General features: G+C 39.9%; 1 protein-coding gene across 1 annotated transcript in view; it reads left to right on the top strand.

The window, feature by feature from the left end:
* Window positions 1–20,085, top strand: part of HMGA1 (high mobility group AT-hook 1) — a 93,342-nt gene that overhangs the window by 57,884 nt on the left and 15,373 nt on the right. Inside the window, exons 3-4 of the mRNA XM_053704731.1 lie at window positions 16,211–16,264; window positions 17,774–17,851. Coding sequence (XP_053560706.1) covers window positions 16,211–16,264; window positions 17,774–17,851 — 132 coding nt within the window. The remainder of the gene's footprint in view (window positions 1–16,210; window positions 16,265–17,773; window positions 17,852–20,085) is intronic.

The following is a 20,085-nucleotide window of genomic DNA, read 5'->3' as shown; positions in this document are numbered from 1 at the left end:
CACGGCACCCTATAGTTTCTCCTTTTTCTCCTAACAGTCGGTTGAATGACCTGGGGGGCGGAGCCAGAGGGGGGGGGGCTATATGGGCAGCTTTTGCTGTGCTCTTTGCCATTTCCTGTTAGGGAAGAGAATATTCCCACAAGTAAGGATGACGCCGTGGACCGGACACACCGTTGGAGAAAGAGAAATTCATCAGGTAAAAATAAATTCTGTTTTCTTACACATCTTTAAAGTGAGTGTATAAACAGGCTGGGTGGAGTCTTATTCATTGATTTAGAACAGCGACATCCTAGATGTCTGAGGCTGAAGGGTAAGTCCAAGGCATATAACCCTACTCCTCTTAAATGGACATGATACCCAAATGTTGGAACGCTTGAAAGTGACGCATAGCTGTAAAGACTAAAAAATATAACCTGAACATCTCTATGTAAAAAGATTTTACTTCAAAATGTCCTTGGTATTTGCACCCCATTGTAAAATACTTTAAGCTGCAAATCAGTATGCCTGTCCCAGGGCTTGCAAGGGAGCATGCCTCATGCACATTTTTTTCCATTTTCAGTTTAAGGAAGTTTACTATGAAATCACATCACAGTAAAATAGTTCATGACCTCAGCACTGCTGATTGGCTGCTATTTCTTTTTTAACCTTCAACTGAGCAGTAACATTTTTTTTTACAGCGCACTTATTCTGTTGAGCTGAGGAAATTGAGGTAAAATACTTTTTTTTTTTTTTTTTTTTTTTTTTCAGGAGGTTCAGGTGATATTTTCCCGTCAGCTTTTTAGTTATGCTGCATCACTTTGAAGTGATTTAGCAAATAAGGATTATGCCCTTTTTAAATTAAGTTGGTGTTTGTCACAGCCCTAAACAAGGTTCTATAAAATTAATTTTAGTTGTGCAGAAGCCACCATCGGGTTAAAGTTGCATGAATTCTATATTTAAAAATATAGATGTGTATAATTTTTTTATTTTACAATGTTGCTGAACATATGTTGAGCCTTAGGCAATGGTTTAAAATAGCAGCTATTACATAAGCCGAAAAAGGCAACTTAGCAAGCAGTTTAAATCTAGACAGATGATTTTAAATGCAGCAGTAAGTAACTAGTTATTTAGAAGCTGAATACTTTTACTTGCACATTGCTAATAGGGAACTTCAGCTTGGCTAAGTTTTACGGTCCACCTAAATAAAGGCTAATCTAAGGACCCTTTCTGTTTTTGCTATTGGACAATGTTTCCACAAACCAGGGCTTCTCTTATAAATTGCCTGTCAACCACCACACAGTGCTACAGATCTGCCTTAATATTAAAGTGAAAGTCAACCCTAGCATTGTGAAACACTAGGATTGACTAATAAAGGGGACTTTTTATCATAAAGAATAACATACTTCATGCAGAAAGTGTTTTTTTTTTTTTGGTATGTTTTCTTTTACAAGATACGATGAGTCCACGGCCGTGTTGGTATTGGGGACTAAGTCTCAGTAATAGTAAGGGACTTCCCCACATGGTGATTTTATTTTGGTACTGAGCTATGCTTGGGGCTATTTTGCATAACCAGGTGGTTTTTGTAACAGTCTTATTTTTGTTAAACTTCAGTCACCTCTGCACCTTGGCTTTTCCTTTCTCTTCCTAACTTCGGTCAAATGACTGAAGAGGGAAGGGAGGAGCTATATATGCAGCTCTGCTGTGGTGCTCTTTGCCTCCTGCTGACCAGGAGGCGATATCCCACAAGTAAGGATGAAATCCGTGGACTCATCGTATCGTAAAAAACAAATTTATCAGGTAAGAATGTTTCCTTTTTGTTTCAAGCGATTGCCCCTCTGAGTTGCTAAGGCAGCTTACAGCAGATTGCGGTTTTGCTAAGAGGTGACTTTTCACCTTAGCCTATAGTTGTGCGGTAAGTCCGACTTGGCACCCTGCGCTTTGCCGCCCACTTCAATTGAATTGTGCAATCGGCACTCTAGCTACAGCAAAAGGGATAGCACTGATTGGAGAACCGTTCAAACATCTAGTTTGCAGAAATAAATATTTTTTTGAAGTGGTAAAGGGGAGAGCTTACCATCACTTTAAGCTTAAACAATTAGAGTCCTTAGTGCTCATGAAAATTTGTAGTCCCAAGATCAAGTTTTCTTTCAATCAACTTAAACCACAAAGAGAACCTGCAACCATTAATTGGTAGTTTTCCTGTCTTTGTAATGTTAGACTAGTAAATTATTCAAACTTTGTCACCCACTTATCCGTAGAAAATGCTTTAACTATAAAGCCTTTCAGACCTGCTGTTTGGTGGCTGCCACACACGGTGTTTGGTATACTTTGTGCAAGGTCCATGGAGCTTAGATGGTATCAAATGTAGATCAGTACATTAATGTGTGGTGCCCAAGAGAATGAAGGAAACTAGTTAGAATTACATTGGACGGTTATTTAAAATTGCATGTTCTATCTGAATCATGAAAGATCAATTTCTTTCATGTAATTAGCAAGAGTCCATGAGCTAGTGACGTATGGGATATACATTCCTACCAGGAGGGGCAAAGTTTCCCAAACCTCAAAATGCCTACAAATACACCCCTCACCACACCCACAAATCAGTTTTTACAAACTTTTCCTCCTATGGAGGTGGTGAAGTAAATTTGTGCTAGATTCTACGTTGATATGCGCTCCGCAGCAGGTTGGAGCCCAGTTTTCCTCTCAGCGTGCAGTGAATGTCAGACCCCGTAGAAGGAGATAATTGAATTCAAATAGGCAATACTCTCCTCACATCACTCTATTTCATAGGTTCTCTGTTATCGGTTGTAGAGATTCATCTCTTACCTCCCTTTTCAGATCGACGCTATACTCTTTTATTTATTTATATATATATATATATATATATATATATATATATATATATATATATATATATATATATATATATATATATATATATATATATATATATATATATATATATATATATATATATATATATATATATATATATAAATAAAAATCTATCTATACCTATATACCATTACCTCTACTGATTTTCGTTTCAGTACTGGTTTGGCTTTCTACAACATGTAGATGAGTGTCCTGGGGTAAGTAAGTCTTATTTTCTGTGACACTCTAAGCTATGGTTGGGCACTTTTTTATAAAGTTCTAAATATATGTATTCAAACATTTATTTGCCTTGACTCAGGATGTTCAACATTCCTTATTTCAGACAGTCAGTTTCATATTTGGGATAATGCATATGAATCAATCATTTTTTCTTACCTTAAAATTTGACTTTTTCCCTGTGGGCTGTTAGGCTCGCGGGGGCTGAAAATGCTTCATTTTATTGCGTCATTCTTGGCGCAGACTTTTTTGGCGCAAAATTTTTTTTCTGTTTCCGGCGTCATACGTGTCGCCGGAAGTTGCGTCATTTTTTGACCTTTTTTTGCGCCAAAAGTGTCGGCGTTCCGTATGTGGCGTCATTTTTGGCGCCAAAAGCATTTAGTCGCCAAATAATGTGGGCGTCTTTTTTTTTTTTTTTTTTGGCGCTAAAAAAATATGGGCGTCACTATTGTCTCCACATTATTTAAGTCTCATTATTTATTGCTTCTGGTTGCTAGAAGTTTGTTCGCTGGCATTTTTTTTCCCATTCCTGAAACTGTCATTTAAGGAATTTGATCAATTTTGCTTTGTTTTTTCTATTACATATTGCAAGATGTCCCACGTTGAAACTGAGTCAGAAGATACTTCTGGAAAATCGCTGCCTGGTGCTGGAGCTAACAAAGCTAAGTGTATCTGCTGTAAACTTATGGTATCTGTTCCTCCAGCTGTTTGTACTGATTGTCATGACAAACTTGTTAATGCAGATAATATTTCCTTTAGTACTGTTACATTACCTGTTGCTGTTCCGTCAACATCTAATACTCAGAGTGTTCCTGATAACCTAAGAGATTTTGTTTCTAAATCCATTAAGAAGGCTATGTCTGTTATTCCTCCTTCTAGTAAACGTAAAAAGTCTTTTAAAACTTCTCATTTTTCAGATGAATTTTTAAATGAACATCATCATTCTGATAATGGTTCTTCTGGTTCAGAGGATTCTGTCTCAGAGGTTGATGCTGATAAATCTTCATATTTATTTAAAATGGAATTTATTCGTTCTTTACTTAAAGAAGTCCTAATTGCATTAGAAATTGAGGATTCTAATCCTCTTGATACTAAATCTAAACGTTTAGATAAGGTTTTTAAATCTCCTGTAGTTATTCCAGAAGTTTTTCCTGTCCCTGGTGCTATTTCTGAAGTAATTTCCAGGGAATGGAATAATTTGGGTAATTCATTTACTCCTTCTAAACGTTTTAAGCAATTATATCCTGTGCCAGCTGACAGATTAGAGTTTTGGGACAAAATCCCTAAGATTGATGGGGCTGTCTCTACTCTTGCTAAGCGTACTACTAATCCTACGGCAGATGGTACTTCCTTTAAGGATCCTTTAGATAGGAAAATTGAATCCTTTCTAAGAAAAGCTTACTTGTGTTCAGATAATCTTCTTAGACCTGCTATATCTTTAGCAGATGTTGCTGCAGCTTCAACTTTTTGGTTAGAAGCTTTAGCGCAACAAGTAACAGATCATAATTCTCATAGCATTATTATTCTTCTACAACATGCTAATAATTTTATTTGTGATGCCATCTTTGATATCATTAGAGTTGATGTCAGGTATATGTCTCTAGCTTTTTTTAGCTAGAAGAGCTTTATGGCTTAAAACTTGGAATGCTGATATGTCTTCTAAGTCAACTTTGCTTTCCCTTTCTTTCCAGGGTAATAAATTATTTGGTTCTCAGTTGGATTCTATTATCTCAACTGTTACTGGAGGGAAAGGAACTTTTTTTTACCACAGGATAAAAAATCTAAAGGTAAATTTAGGTCTAATCGTCTTCGTTCCTTTCGTCACAAGGAACAAAAGCCTGATCCTTCATCCTCAGGAGCGGTAGCAGTTTGGAAACCATCTCCAGTCTGGAATAAATCCAAGCCTTTTAGAAAACCAAAGCCAGCTCCTAAGTCCACATGAAGGTGCGGCCCTCATTCCAGCTCAGCTGGTAGGGGGCAGATTACGTTTTTTCAAAGAAATTTGGATCAATTCCGTTCACAATCTTTGGATTCAGAACATTGTTTCAGAAGGGTACAGAATTGGCTTCAAGATAAGGCCTCCTGCAAAGATTTTTTCTTTCCAGTGTCCCAGTAAACCCAGCGAAGGCTCAAGCATTTCTGAAATGTGTTTCAGATCTAGAGTTGGCTGGAGTAATTATGCCAGTTCCAGTTCTGGAACAGGGGCGGGGGTTTTATTCAAATCTCCATTGTACCAAAGAAGAATTCCTTCAGACCAGTTTTGGATCTAAAAATATTGAATCGTTATGTAAGGATACCAACATTCAAAATGGTAACTATAAGGACTATCCTGCCTTTTGTTCAGCAAGGGCATTATATGTCCACAATAGATTTACAGGATGCATATCTGCATATTCCGATTCATCCAGATCAATATCAGTTTCTAAGATTCTCTTTCCTAGACAAGCATTACCAGTTTGTGGCTCTGCCGTTTGGCCTAGCAACAGCTCCAAGAATTTTTACAAAGGTTCTCGGTGCCCTTCTGTCTGTAATCAGAGAACAGGGTATTGTGGTGGTATTTCCTTATTTGGACGATATCTTGGTACTTGCTCAGTCTTTACATTTAGCAGAATCTCATACGAATCTACTTGTGGTGTTTCTTCAAGATCATGGTTGGAGGATCAATTTACCAAAAAGTTCATTGATTCCTCAGACAAGGGTAACCTTTTTAGGTTTCCAGATAGATTCAGTGTCCATGACTCTATCTTTGACAGACAAGAGACGTCTAAAATTGATATTAGCTTGTCGAAATCTTCAGTCACAATCATTCCCTTCGGTAGCCTTATGCATTGAAATTCTAGGTCTTATGACTGCTGCATCGGACGCGATCCCCTTTGCTCGTTTTCACATGCGACCTCTTCAGCCCTGTATGCTGAACCAGTGGTGCAGGGATTACGCAAAGATATCTCAATTAATATCTTTAAAACCGATTGTACGACACTCTCTGACGTGGTGGACAGATCACCATTGTTTAGTTCAGGGGGCTTCTTTTGTTCTTCCGACCTGGACTGTAATTTCAACAGATGCAAGTCTTACGGGTTGGGGAGCTGTGTGGGGGTCTCTGACAGCACAAGGGGTTTGGGAATCTCAGGAGGTGAGATTACCAATCAATATTTTGGAACTCAGTGCAATTTTCAGAGCTCTTCAGTCTTGGCCTCTTCTAAAGAGAGAATTGTTCATTTGTTTTCAGACAGACAATGTCACAACTGTGGCATACATCAATCATCAAGGAGGGACTCAGTCCTCTGGCCATGAAAGAAGTATCTCGAATTCTGGTTTGGGCGGAATCCAGCTCCTGTCTAGTTTCTGCGGTTCATATCCCAGGTATAGACTATTGGAAAGCTGATTATCTCAGTCGCCAAACGTTACATCCGGGCGAATGGTCTCTTCACCCAGAGATATTTCTTCAGGTTGTTCAAATGTGGGGTCTTCCAGAAATAGATCTGATGGCCTCTCATCTAAACAAGAAACTTCCCAGGTATCTGTCCAGATCAAGGGATCCTCAAGCGGAAGCAGTGGATGCATTGTCACTTCCTTGGAAGTATCATCCTGCCTATATCTTACCGCCTCTAGTTCTTCTTCCAAGAGTAATCTCCAAGATTCTGAAGGAATGCTAGTTTGTTCTGCTGGTAGCTCCAGCATGGCCTCACAGGTTTTGGTATGCGGATCTTGTCCGGATGGCCTCTTGCCAACCATGGACTCTTCCGTTAAGACCAGACCTTCTGTCGCAAGGTCCTTTTTTCCATCAGGATCTCAAATCCTTAAATTTAAAGGTATGGAGATTGAACGCTTGATTCTTAGTCAAAGAGGTTTCTCTGACTCTGTGATTAATACTATGTTACAGGCTTGTAAATCTGTATCTAGGGAGATATATTATCGAGTCTGGAAGACTTACATTTCTTGGTGTCTTTCTCATCATTTTTCCTGGCATTCTTTTAGAATTCCGAGAATTTTACAGTTTCTTCAGGATGGTTTGGATAAAGGTTTGTCTGCAAGTTCCTTGAAAAGACAAATCTCTGCTTTCTGTTCTTTTTCACAAACATTGCTATTCTTCCTGATATTCATTGTTTTGTACAAGCTTTGGTTCGTATTAAACCTGTCATTAAGTCAATTTCTCCTCCTTGGAGTTTGAATTTGGTTCTAGGGGCTCTTTAAGCTCCTCCGTTTGAACCTATGCATTCATTGGACATTAAATTACTTTCTTGGAAAGTTTTGTTTCTTTTGGCCATCTCTTCTGCCAGAAAAGTTTCTGAATTATCTGCTCTTTCTTGTGAGTCTCCTTTTCTGATTTTTCACCAGGATAAGGCAGTGTTGCGAACTTCTTTTCAATTTTTACCTAAGGTTGTGAATTCTAACATTAGTAGAGAAATTGTGGTTCCTTCATTATGTCCTAATCCTAAGAATTCTAAGGAGAAATCATTGCATTCTTTGGATGTAGTTAGAGCTTTGAAATATTATGTTGAAGCTACTAAGAATTTCCGAAAGACTTCTAGTCTATTATCTTTTCCGGTTCTAGGAAAGGTCAGAAGCCTCTGCCATTTCTTTGGCATCTTGGTTGAAATCTTTAATTCATCATGCTTATGTCGAGTCGGGTAAAACTCTGCCTCAAAGGATTACAGCTCATTCTACTAGGTCAGTTTCTACTTCCTGGGCGTTTAGGAATGATGCTTCGGTTGATCAGATTTGCAAAGCAGCAACTTGGTCTTTGCATACTTTTACTAAATTCTACCATTTTGATGTGTTTTCTTCTTCTGAAGCTGTCTTTGAAACAGCTGCCTGAAGTACTTTTCTACCAGTTTGAATCTTCTGCTTATATTTTCAGTTTTTTTCTTTATGAGATTTAAACTTTATTTTTGGGTGTGGATTTTTTTTTTTTCCAGCGGAATTGGCTGTCTTTATTTTATCCCTCCCTCTCTAGTGACTCTTGCGTGGAAGATCCACATCTTGGGTAGTCATTATCCCATACGTCACTAGCTCATGGACTCTTGCTAATTACATGAAAGAAAACATAATTTATGTAAGAACTTACCTGATAAATTCATTTCTTTCATATTAGCAAGAGTCCATGAGGCCCACCCCTTTTTTGTGGTGGTTATGATTTTTTTGTATAAAGCACAATTATTCAAATTCCTTATTTTTTATGCTTCGCACTTTTTTCTTATCACCCCACTTCTTGGCTATTCGTTAAACTGATTTGTGGGTGTGGTGAGAGGTGTATTTGTAGGCATTTTGAGGTTTGGGAAACTTTGCCCCTTCTGGTAGGCATGTATATCCCATATGTCACTAGCTCATGGACTCTTGCTAATATGAAAGAAATGAATTTATCAGGTAAGTTCTTACATAAATTATGTTTTTTCTTTTTAAATAAAACAATTAAAATAAGGTAATGACTAGTTTCCACCCAGTAAACTACAGCTGAAAAGTTGACTAAATATGATTATCCTAATAAACTGGATAGTTCACCTCCCAATATCCTAATTCTCTCTATTTCTAATGGTATATAACTAGATCACTAACTGGAAAATCTGAGTTATTCTAAACTTTTCTGTAGAAAACCATGAATTAAATGTCTTACTGACTAGTGATGTAAATAAACTTGCTTTAAATCAAATCCACCTTGTGATTCCTTAAAGGGCCATAATACCCAAATGTTTAAACTAGGGATGCACAGATACTGGTATCGGTACCGATACCAAGTATTTGCATGAGTACTTGTACTCGTGCAAATGTACCGATACTTAAACCGATACTTCCACTTCCTACCCATATGCTATCTTGTGGTGTTTTTTCAAACTGCATGTTCCCATTTCATTTTAAACTTGAGTGGAGACTGAACTAAAAATTGTTTACTACTGTTCTGCCAATACAAATTGCTGTTATTTGTATTATTGTAGGAGAGATCACTGTACCTCGTTCAGACAAACCCCTGAAGTACTGGGCAGTTAATAAACCGATTTCCAGCTCTGGCTAAAATGGCCCAAAAATATCTTTCTGCCCCATGCAGTAGTGTGGAAAGTGAAAGACTATTCAACTTAGTCGAACCTCCATACAAATGTCAGATTGATGTTATATAACAGCCCTACAACCCAATTGCATCACCCCTTTAAATGGAATATTTTATTGTAATTTTTTTATTTATAAACATGTTCAGTGAACTTTTTTATTTCATGTCTTTTGAATTACAGCCCTTTATAATTATAAAGAAGGAATCTTAAATAATTAGTCTGTATTGTGCTTGGTAAACTGTCACATGACATTAAAAAAAAAAGTATCGGTAATTGGTATCGGCGAGTATTTGAAAACAAGTATCGGTACTTGTACTCAGTCATAAAAAATGGTATCGGTGCAACCCTAGTTTAAACACTTGAAAGTGATGCAGTATAGCTGTAAAAAGCTGACTAGAAAATATCACCTGAGCATCTATGCAAAAAGATTTTACCTCAAGTTTCTTAGTACCCACAATCTCATTGTAAAGGACTTCTAAGCTACAAATCAGTATGTCTGTCCCGGGACAGCAGAAGGATCGAGCCTTCGTGCACAAGTCTTATTTCCCTATTCAGTGTGTTTTTTGTTTTTTTCGCATACGAGTATTGTCCCTTAAGTTTTTAATATCATGCTAATTGATTAGCCACTGACTGTACTCTAATAAGTTTGACATTGCTGTTCATCTAAAGATAATTGCTTGTCTTCCTTTAGCCATTACATTACAGGCAAACTTGAAATGCTGTTTACTACAGCAAATTTTAGTATGTAGAGTAAGATTTGGCAGCTGAGACATGAAAGACATAAAATGTTATTTTAAAAAGGACAAATAGAGGCTTAATGACTTAAAATGTATAGCTTAGAATAGACAAGGGAGCAATTTAACTTAAATGGACAGTCTACACCAGATTTTGTTTTAAAAGACATTTTCTACTACTATACTGCCAAGACGGGCTGCCTTTACCTAAGATGGAGGGGGGGCGGTAGAGAGGAGCTTTCTGGGAGGGATCGGGTACGGATCAGTGGGTGGGAGGGTAACCTTACAAGCTAAATTCCCTGGTCTTTTTGGCAAGTTTTTCTCAGCAGTTGACTGTGGCCCTTAAGGACAAGGACATTTCTAAGACTGGAGGTTTTTCCAGAGACTGAAGATTCCTTGGAAATGTCAAACAAAGATCCTGGGGGCCCTTCTAGCAGTAGCCAGATCCCTGGCAAAGAGGGAGGTGTCTCGGATCCTGGAGTGGGCAGAGACCCACAGCTGTTCGCTCTCTGCAATCCACATCCTGGGTGTGGACAACTGGTCACGCCCTGACAACTGACTGTCAGTCACTAAGAACTTAGAAGTTCTGTTCATTAATGGATCTGGCCACTGCTGGCAATCAGGAAGCAGTATCTCAGTACGAAGTTCCTATTCTCACACCCAGGTAGTTTAGCTACTTTTCCTCAGTTGTGATGTCTAAAATGCAATAGCTTCTAGTACAGCAGTTTAGGTCTCTAATTACCGCTTTTATACTTTATCTGTGCATTCATGTATTTCCATTTTGCTTATGAGCTAATATAATTGTAACTTGTTACACATCAGTGTGTGCAGATGTTTACTGCTGCCACAGCCCTGTAATCTGCTGGGATATTGTAAATAAACAAAGTTTCCTTTTCGAGCTTTAATAATTCATGTAAAGCCATTTAATAAAGACAAAACAAGTGTCACAGTGCAGTAGTCACTGAGCCTTAAGGGGAAATGGCCAAAAACTCCTTTGCTGATGCTTGACACGAACTCACAGGATGTTGGTAATTGTCAGTGCATAGTAATGACTTTTTCTCCAACATAGGTGTGTCCGGTCCACGGCGTCATCCTTACTTGTGGGATATTCTCTTCCCCAACAGGAAATGGCAAAGAGCCCAGCAAAGCTGGTCACATGATCCCTCCTAGGCTCCGCCTACCCCAGTCATTCTCTTTGCCGTTGTACAGGCAACATCTCCACGGAGATGGCTTAGAGTTTTTTAGTGTTTAACTGTAGTTTTTCATTATTCAATCAAGAGTTTGTTATTTTCAAATAGTGCTGGTACGTACTATTTACTCAGAAACAGAAAAGAGATGAAGAATTCTGTTTGTATGAGGAAAATGATTTTAGCAACCGTAACTAAAATCCATGGCTGTTCCACACAGGACTGTTGAGAGCAATTAACTTCAGTTGGGGGAACAGAGTGCAGTCTCTTACTGCTTGAGGTATGACACATTCTAACAAGACGATGTAATGCTGGAAGCTGTCATTTTCCCTATGGGATCCGGTAAGCCATGTTTATTACGATTGTAAATAAGGGCTTCACAAGGGCTTATTTAAACTGTAGACTTTTTCTGGGCTAAATCGATTGATTATTAACACATATTTAGCCTTGAGGAATCATTTTATCTGGGTATTTTGATATAATAATATCGGCAGGCACTGTTTTAGACACCTTATTCTTTAGGGGCTTTCCCAAAGCATAGGCAGAGTCTCATTTTCGCGCCGGTGTTGCGCACTTGTTTTTGAGAGGCATGGCATGCAGTCGCATGTGAGAGGAGCTCTGATACTTATAAAGGACTTCTGAAGGCGTCATTTGGTATCGTATTCCCCTTTGGGTTTGGTTGGGTCTCAGCAAACCTAATTTTCGTCCCTTTCGTAAAAACGGACCAGCCCAAGGTGCTACGTCCTCTAAGCAAGAGGGTAATTCTTCTCAGGCCAAGCCAGCTTGGAGACCAATGCAAGGCTGGAACAAGGGAAAGCAGGCCAAGAAACCTGCCACTGCTACCAAGACAGCATGAAATATTGGCCCCCGATCCGGGACCGGATCTGGTGGGGGGCAGACTCTCTCTCTTCGCTCAGGCTTGGGCAAGAGATGTTCTGGATCCTTGGGCGCTAGAAATAGTCTCCCAGGGTTATCTTCTGGAATTCAAGGGACTTCCCCCAAGGGGGAGGTTCCACAGGTCGCAGTTGTCTTCAGACCACATAAAAAGACAGGCGTTCTTACATTGTGTAGAAGACCTGTTAAAAATGGGAGTGATTCATCCTGTTCCATTAAGAGAACAAGGGATGGGGTTCTACTCCAATCTGTTCATAGTTCCCAAAAAAGAGGGAACGTTCAGACCAATCCTAGATCTCAAGATCTTAAACAAATTTCTCAAGGTCCCATCGTTCAAGATGGAAACCATTCGAACTATCCTTCCTTCCATCCAGGTAGGTCAATTCATGACCACGGTGGATTTAAAGGATGCGTATCTACATATTCCTATCCACAAGGAACATCATCGGTTCCTAAGGTTTGCATTCCTGGACAAACATTACCAGTTCGTGGCGCTTCCTTTCGGATTAGCCACTGCTCCAAGGATTTTCACAAAGGTACTAGGGTCCCTTCTAGCGGTGCTAAGACCAAGGGGCATTGCAGTAGTACCTTACCTGGACGACATTCTGATTCAAGCGTCGTCCCTTCCTCAAGCAAAGGCTCACACGGACATTGTCCTGGCCTTTCTCAGATCTCACGGCTGGAAAGTGAACGTGGAAAAGAGTTCTCTATCCCCGTCAACAAGGGTTCCCTTCTTGGGAACAATTATAGACTCCTTAGAAATGAGGATCTTTCTAACAGAGGCCAGAAAAACAAAGCTTCTGGACTCTTGTCGGATACTTCATTCCGTTCCTCTTCCTTCCATAGCTCAGTGCATGGAAGTGATCGGGTTGATGGTGGCGGCGATGGACATAGTTCCTTTTGCGCGCATTCATCTAAGACCATTACAACTGTGCATGCTCAGTCAGTGGAATGGGGACTATACAGACTTGTCTCCGAAGATACAAGTAAATCAGAGGACCAGAGACTCACTCCGTTGGTGGCTGTCCCTGGACAATCTGTCTCAAGGGATGATGTTCCACAGACCAGAGTGGGTCATTGTCACGACCGACGCCAGTCTGATAGGCTGGGGCGCGGTCTGGGGATCCCTGAAAGCTCAGGGTCTTTGGTCTCGGGAAGAATCTCTTCTACCGATAAATATTCTGGAACTGAGAGCGATATTCAATGCGCTCCAGGCCTGGCCCCAGCTTGCGAGGACCAGGTTCATTCGGTTTCAATCAGACAACATGACGACTGTTGCGTACATCAACCATCAGGGGGGAACAAGGAGTTCCCTAGCGATGGAAGAAGTAACCAAAATTATTCTTTGGGCGGAGTCTCACTCCTGCCACCTGTCTGCTATCCACATCCCAGGAGTGGAAAATTGGGAAGCGGATTTTCTGAGTCGTCAGACATTGCATCCGGGGGAGTGGGAACTCCATCCGGAAATCTTTGCCCAAGTCACTCACCTGTGGGGCATTCCAGACATGGATCTGATGGCCTCTCGTCAGAACTTCAAAGTTCCTTGCTACGGGGCCAGATCCAGGGATCCCAAGGCGGCTCTAGTGGATGCACTAGTAGCACCTTGGACCTTCAAACTAGCTTATGTGTTCCCGCCATTTCCTCTCATCCCCAGGCTGATAGCCAGGATCAAGCAGGAGAGGGCGTCGGTGATTTTGATAGCTCCTGCGTGGCCACGCAGGACTTGGTATGCAGATCTGGTGAATATGTCATCGGCTCCACCTTGGAAGCTACCTTTGAGACGAGACCTTCTTGTTCAGGGTCCATTCGAACATCCGAATCTGGTTTCACTCCAGCTGACTGCGTGGAGATTGAACGCTTGATTTTATCGAAGCGAGGGTTCTCAGATTCTGTGATCGATACTCTTGTTCAGGCCAGAAAGCCTGTGACTAGAAAGATTTACCACAAAATTTGGAAAAAATATATCTGTTGGTGTGAATCTAAAGGATTCCCTTGGGACAAGGTTAAGATTCCTAGGATTCTATCCTTCCTTCAAGAAGGATTGGAAAAAGGATTATCGGCAAGTTCCCTGAAGGGACAGATTTCTGCCTTGTCGGTATTACTTCACAAAAAGCTGGCAGCTGTGCCAGATGTTCAAGCCTTTGTTCAGGCTCTGGTTAGAATCAAGCCTGTTTACAAACCTTTGACTCCTCCTTGGAGTCTCAATTTAGTTCTTTCAGTTCTTCAGGGGGTTCCGTTTGAACCCTTACATTCCGTTGATATTAAGTTATTATCTTGGAAAGTTTTGTTTTTAGTTGCGATTTCTTCTGCTAGAAGAGTCTCAGAATTATCTGCTCTGCAGTGTTCTCCTCCTTATCTGGTGTTCCATGCAGATAAGGTGGTTTTACGTACTAAACCTGGTTTTCTTCCAAAAGTTGTTTCTAACAAAAACATTAACCAGGAGATTATCGTACCTTCTCTGTGTCCAAAACCAGTTTCAAAGAAGGAACGTTTGTTGCACAATTTGGATGTTGTTCGCGCTCTAAAATTCTATTTAGATGCTACAAAGGATTTTAGACAAACATCTTCCTTGTTTGTTGTTTATTCAGGTAAAAGGAGAGGTCAAAAAGCAACTTCTACCTCTCTCTCTTTTTGGATTAAAAGCATCATCAGATTGGCTTACGAGACTGCCGGACGGCAGCCTCCCGAAAGAATCACAGCTCATTCCACTAGGGCTGTGGCTTCCACATGGGCCTTCAAGAACGAGGCTTCTGTTGATCAGATATGTAGGGCAGCGACTTGGTCTTCACTGCACACTTTTACCAAATTTTACAAGTTTGATACTTTTGCTTCTTCTGAGGCTATTTTTGGGAGAAAGGTTTTGCAAGCCGTGGTGCCTTCCATTTAGGTGACCTGATTTGCTCCCTCCCTTCATCCGTGTCCTAAAGCTTTGGTATTGGTTCCCACAAGTAAGGATGACGCCGTGGACCGGACACACCTATGTTGGAGAAAACAGAATTTATGTTTACCTGATAAATTTCTTTCTCCAACGGTGTGTCCGGTCCACGGCCCGCCCTGGTTTTTTTAATCAGGTCTGATATTTTATTTTCTTTAACTACAGTCACCACGGTACCATATGGTTTCTCCTATGCAAATATTCCTCCTTAACGTCGGTCGAATGACTGGGGTAGGCGGAGCCTAGGAGGGATCATGTGACCAGCTTTGCTGGGCTCTTTGCCATTTCCTGTTGGGGAAGAGAATATCCCACAAGTAAGGATGACGCCGTGGACCGGACACACCGTTGGAGAAAGAAATTTATCAGGTAAACATAAATTCTGTTTTTTTCACGTCGCCCTCTAACTGTAGTTATTACACTACACGATGGGTAGGTTGCAGGCAATATGTAGTAATGTAGATCACATATTGTAGTTGATACTTGTGTATCACTGCACTTACTGACTGTACTAGCAAGATGAATATACAGTCTTTTCTTACAGCAGTAGAGGGTTAACATACTATATACAATATAGAAATTTGTAGAAAATGCTATGCATAATGAAGTGTGGGATCTCACACAAAGTATTTACTATAAAAACAGAATATATGAAAGTTGCTGTGACATTTGTCACCATATCCCATGTAGCATACTGTGTACTTCTGGTATATGAAGTTTGTGTAGTGAATGTTTAGTGTACATTTCTAGTATATCTACAGTGAGTCTATAGTGTGCATGCTTCTAGTATATGCAAGTAATTATGTGTATTGTGAATGTTTGTATAGCATGTGTTGGTGTTTCTAGTATGAATAGTTTGTGTGTAGTACGTGTTATGTTTAATCCATGTGTTTTGCATGTAGTAAGTGTGTATAGAACATGCATGTATTGAGTGTATGTGTAGTATGAATGGTATATGCATGAAGTGTGTATTGTCTATAATGGAGACCTCCCATGTTGGTTCCTAATTCTGAGTTGTCTCTTGGCCATGTGTCCTTTACAGAATTTCCCTTAGTCCCACCTATGGAAAACCCACACCACCCATGATTCCTCCCCTCCCAACACAGCTCCATTCACAAAATGTTGATTGGCTCCTACTAACCCCCTGTGTCCCTCATTCTCAGCCACAAAAGTTCGGAGGTATGTTGTGATTGACAGTCGTAATTATCAGAGTTTACTCGACCAAACACTAATACCCTTTATGTAACGTGTTTGCATTATTTAGAATTTGCTGTCATACAGTGTAGTCGTCTTCATAGACTGTTTTGATATATTTTATTTTTTTTACAGAAGACTCTGTCCCAAGATAATACAGACAAGGAAACTCCATCTGATCCAAAAAGTGTAAGTACTGGCTAGCAATATGAGAAATTCCATATCCTTGCACAATCTCACATACTGGTCAGATACATGAAGGCCACTGCAAAGATGTGAATAAACTGTGGGGGTTGCAGTTAGAAAGGGTAAAAGATCAGTCATGGGGTAATGCATGTTCTTCACTAGACTGTCATGCAGCAATGTTTTTCATCAAGCTTTTTATGTTATTGGGGGAGGCATACAATCCGATTGTATTAATATGGTCATATTGTGGCTTTTAAAAGTTTTAGCTAAATTACATTTCAGAATGTGGGCAAATTCATAATTGAGTGAAAATAATGAATACTTAGCATTGTGGATACTGGCATTTCTGAAATAAAAATGATAGGCAGGACACTTATTGGTGCTTAGTTGGATCTGCATTTTAAATGAGCAGATATCTAAAATGTGCTGTTGAGCCCTTGCAAAAAATAATTGTATCAGTTGATTCTGTAATGGGCTGGTGTGCAACTACAGCTAAACTGAGGGTTGATTAAAGGACCATTACTGTGTTCAAATGACATGCTCAAACAGAGAACCTCATTTTAACAATAGTGATGCTGTGTTTAAACGGAACAGTATACACCAATTTTCATATAACTTCATGTAATACACTACTATAAATAAGGTGCACAGATACTGATATAAAAATCCAGTATAAAACTATTTAAAAACTTACATAGAAGCTGTTGAAAAGGTAGCTGGAAATTCCACTGCAAGTGGGATATGACACCCCCTCCCCCTCTTGCATATGAAAAGACCCTTTACACAAACAGAAACAAGCTGGAATAGGTATACATCAGTATTCTCCTAAAACTCTGGGGATTGGTTAGGAGTCTGAAAATCAGAGCAATGTTTAAAAATAAGCAAAACTATCCATTTAAAAAAAAAAACTACTTTATGGGCTATATAATCTACAAAACCTTTATGCAAAGAAAAGAGTGTTTAATGTCCTTTTTAAAGGACCACTAAACACAGCAGATTTGCATAATTAAATTACTATGCAAATACTTTGAATTTTACATTAGATAATTTTCTGACAAATTTAAGTTTATTTTTCTTCCCACTGCATCATGTGCATATATTCTGAATTTTGCACATGCAAAAATTGTTCTTATTTTGATAATGGACTTAAACTGTAAAATTTTAAAATTGTGCTCTCTGAATCATGAGTTTAATTTTGACTTTAGTGGTGCTTTAAACGCAAACATTGGTTGCAACCAAGGACTTGGGAATTGTAGTTGTTTTTTTTTTTTTTTTTGGGGGGGGGGTGCGGTTAGCAACCTGAAAGTATATTTGATAAATGTTTCAGTAGTAAGACAGAAGATTGGGTGATATCCACAAGTACATACTTGCTTTACATTTCCATATATAATACTGTAAATATCTAAAGCTCATTAGAAATGAGTGCTGATCTAGGGGTTTCTATATATCTATATGTATCTATATATGTGATAAATGAGCATTTATGGGTGACACAATTATCCTTGCTGACAGGATTCTACTGGATCTCCCACCACAAAACGTGCCCGTGGACGTCCAAAAAAAAGCACAAAGGCTGCCACTAACAGCAAGGTGAGTAACATCAAGATTCTGAATCTAGAAAGATCTACTTTGCATAACTTAAAGGGACATGAAACCCAAAATTTCCTTCATGATTCCGACTGAACATACCATTTTAAACTACTTTCCAATTTACTTCTATTAATTTTCTTCTCAAAATTTGCTGAAAGGTTTATCTAGGCCAGCTCACTTGCAGCAGAGAACCTAGGTTCTAGCTGTTGATTGGTGGCTGCATATATATGGATTTTTGATTGACTCACCCATGTGTTCAGTTAGAAACCATTAGTACATCGCTGCTCCTTCAGCAAATTATACCAAGAGAATGAAGCAAATTAAGTAGAAGTAAATTAGAAAGTTGTTTAAAATTGTATTCTCTATCTGAATCATGATTCAAAAAAATTGGGTTTCATGTCCCTTTAAGTATCCCATACAACATTATCTATTAGTCAAATTACTTGAGGGGTTTCAACAAGTGTATCGGGTAAACATCCTAGTTGATATTGATATAGGCTGTTAAACTTTTGCAATTTTTTTTTTAGAGTTTTTCCAAGCACCAACATTTTACGCTGCACGGTACAATATAATAACTTAAAATGAGTTTGTACAATGCTGCATTTACAGACATAGACAAGAGTGCCCTGCCCTTGAGCACAATCGGCTGTAGGTTTTTTTTTATATACAAAGTTAGCTACAGTAAGAGGCCCTCAAGCTTTTTGATCAACCATTGCGCATTTACCCAGGGCTGGCCTTTAGGCAAGGCGGCCACCTTGGGCACAGCGGTTAGGGGGCCCCCCGCAGCTGTTAAAACAAAAGAAAAATGTGACTTTTTGGGCGTCATTTTTAGGAGGCAGGCAGGGGAGGCCGCACACAGGTGACGGCATCTGAATGATTGGAGGATATAAACTTTTATTCAATCATTCAGTAGCTGCACGGTGGCGACCGTTGCTGAGAGGGTCAGGGGAGGAGGCGGAGCACCAGAGGGTGGAGCCAGACAGCAGACTCGGTCGCACTTGAGACATCAGCCAACTTGTAGCAGTGTGCACAGTCAGTCACGGAGGGAGAGACTGAGTGTGCCTTGGCCCTTTACTACTATATACAGTACAACTCCGAAAATCCGGACTGCTTGGTGATTTTGCTGGTCCGTATTTTCGGATTTTCCGGATTCTCGGACATTGCTGATAAAATACCTGTAAATAAGACGTTCTAATGTTTTTTATTATAAATACTGTACAGATCACCTTGTTTATTAAAATAGAGTACTGCACCTGCATATGAACATTCCTTTCCGTTACAGGTATTTGGCACATGCTGAACTGCTTGTTCACAGAGCACTAGCATCTGCTGCGCCTGGTGAACCGCTTGTGGATGGAGCTTCTGCTGTGCCCAGTGATTTCAGAGTGTTTATCCTCTGCTTCTGTTTAGAACCCTTATCCACTTTAGGAAACATTGTTACAGTACACTACTATAACGGTACCTGTGCAGTGTAAAGATGGTAAATACCTGCACAGGTACCGGTCATGTATGGCAAACTGTAGTGCGCAGTTGTGGAGCTCAGATTTCTCACTGCCTTCGTGTGCTGTCACTTGTTGCAGCTCTGAATGGCAATTTGCACATGCGCAGTGACAAACCAACACCCGGAAGTTGTAATCACTCCAGAGTCCGGATTCTCAGGTTGTCCGGATTTCTGGGGTCCGGATTTTTGGAGTTGTACTGTACAAGTAAGTTGTCTGTCAGTAAGTGGTGGTGTCTGGGACTGACACTTGACTATGACTTCTTGTGACTTGTGTTGTTGTGGATCAGTGGGGTCCCTGTGTGGGAGCCTGGGAGACGGAGTGACAGTGTTCAGACTGTGAGCCTAGAGGACTGGGACTCTGGGGAGTGGAACCGAGGAGCAGTCAGCAGAGCCTGGATGAATCAGAACAGTCAGTCAGAGCAAAGGCAGGGCTCAGAGGCCTGTAGAGTCAGACGAGCGTTGAGGGGTCGCTTATTCTCTGCACTGGATACTCGGATACGCCCAGTTTTACTGGTCAGGGGGACTTAAATCATCATTTCTAATGTTTTTTTCTTTTTGTGCAAAGTCCCATTATGTATTTGTCAGTAAATCTGTGTTTTGTATTGACATGAGCAGTGATCTAGTGACTTAACCCTTAATGGTGCACACAGGTCCCCCTCTAATCACAAATTAACACAATGCTATAAATTCACTTTATACAGATATATAAATATATTAACAGCATAAGTGCTGT

This window comes from Bombina bombina, chromosome 3 (genome assembly GCF_027579735.1).
Source record: "Bombina bombina isolate aBomBom1 chromosome 3, aBomBom1.pri, whole genome shotgun sequence".
Taxonomy (NCBI): Eukaryota; Metazoa; Chordata; class Amphibia; order Anura; family Bombinatoridae; genus Bombina; species Bombina bombina.
Note: the sequence above shows the minus strand (reverse complement) of the source record. Positions and strands in the feature narration are given on the sequence as shown.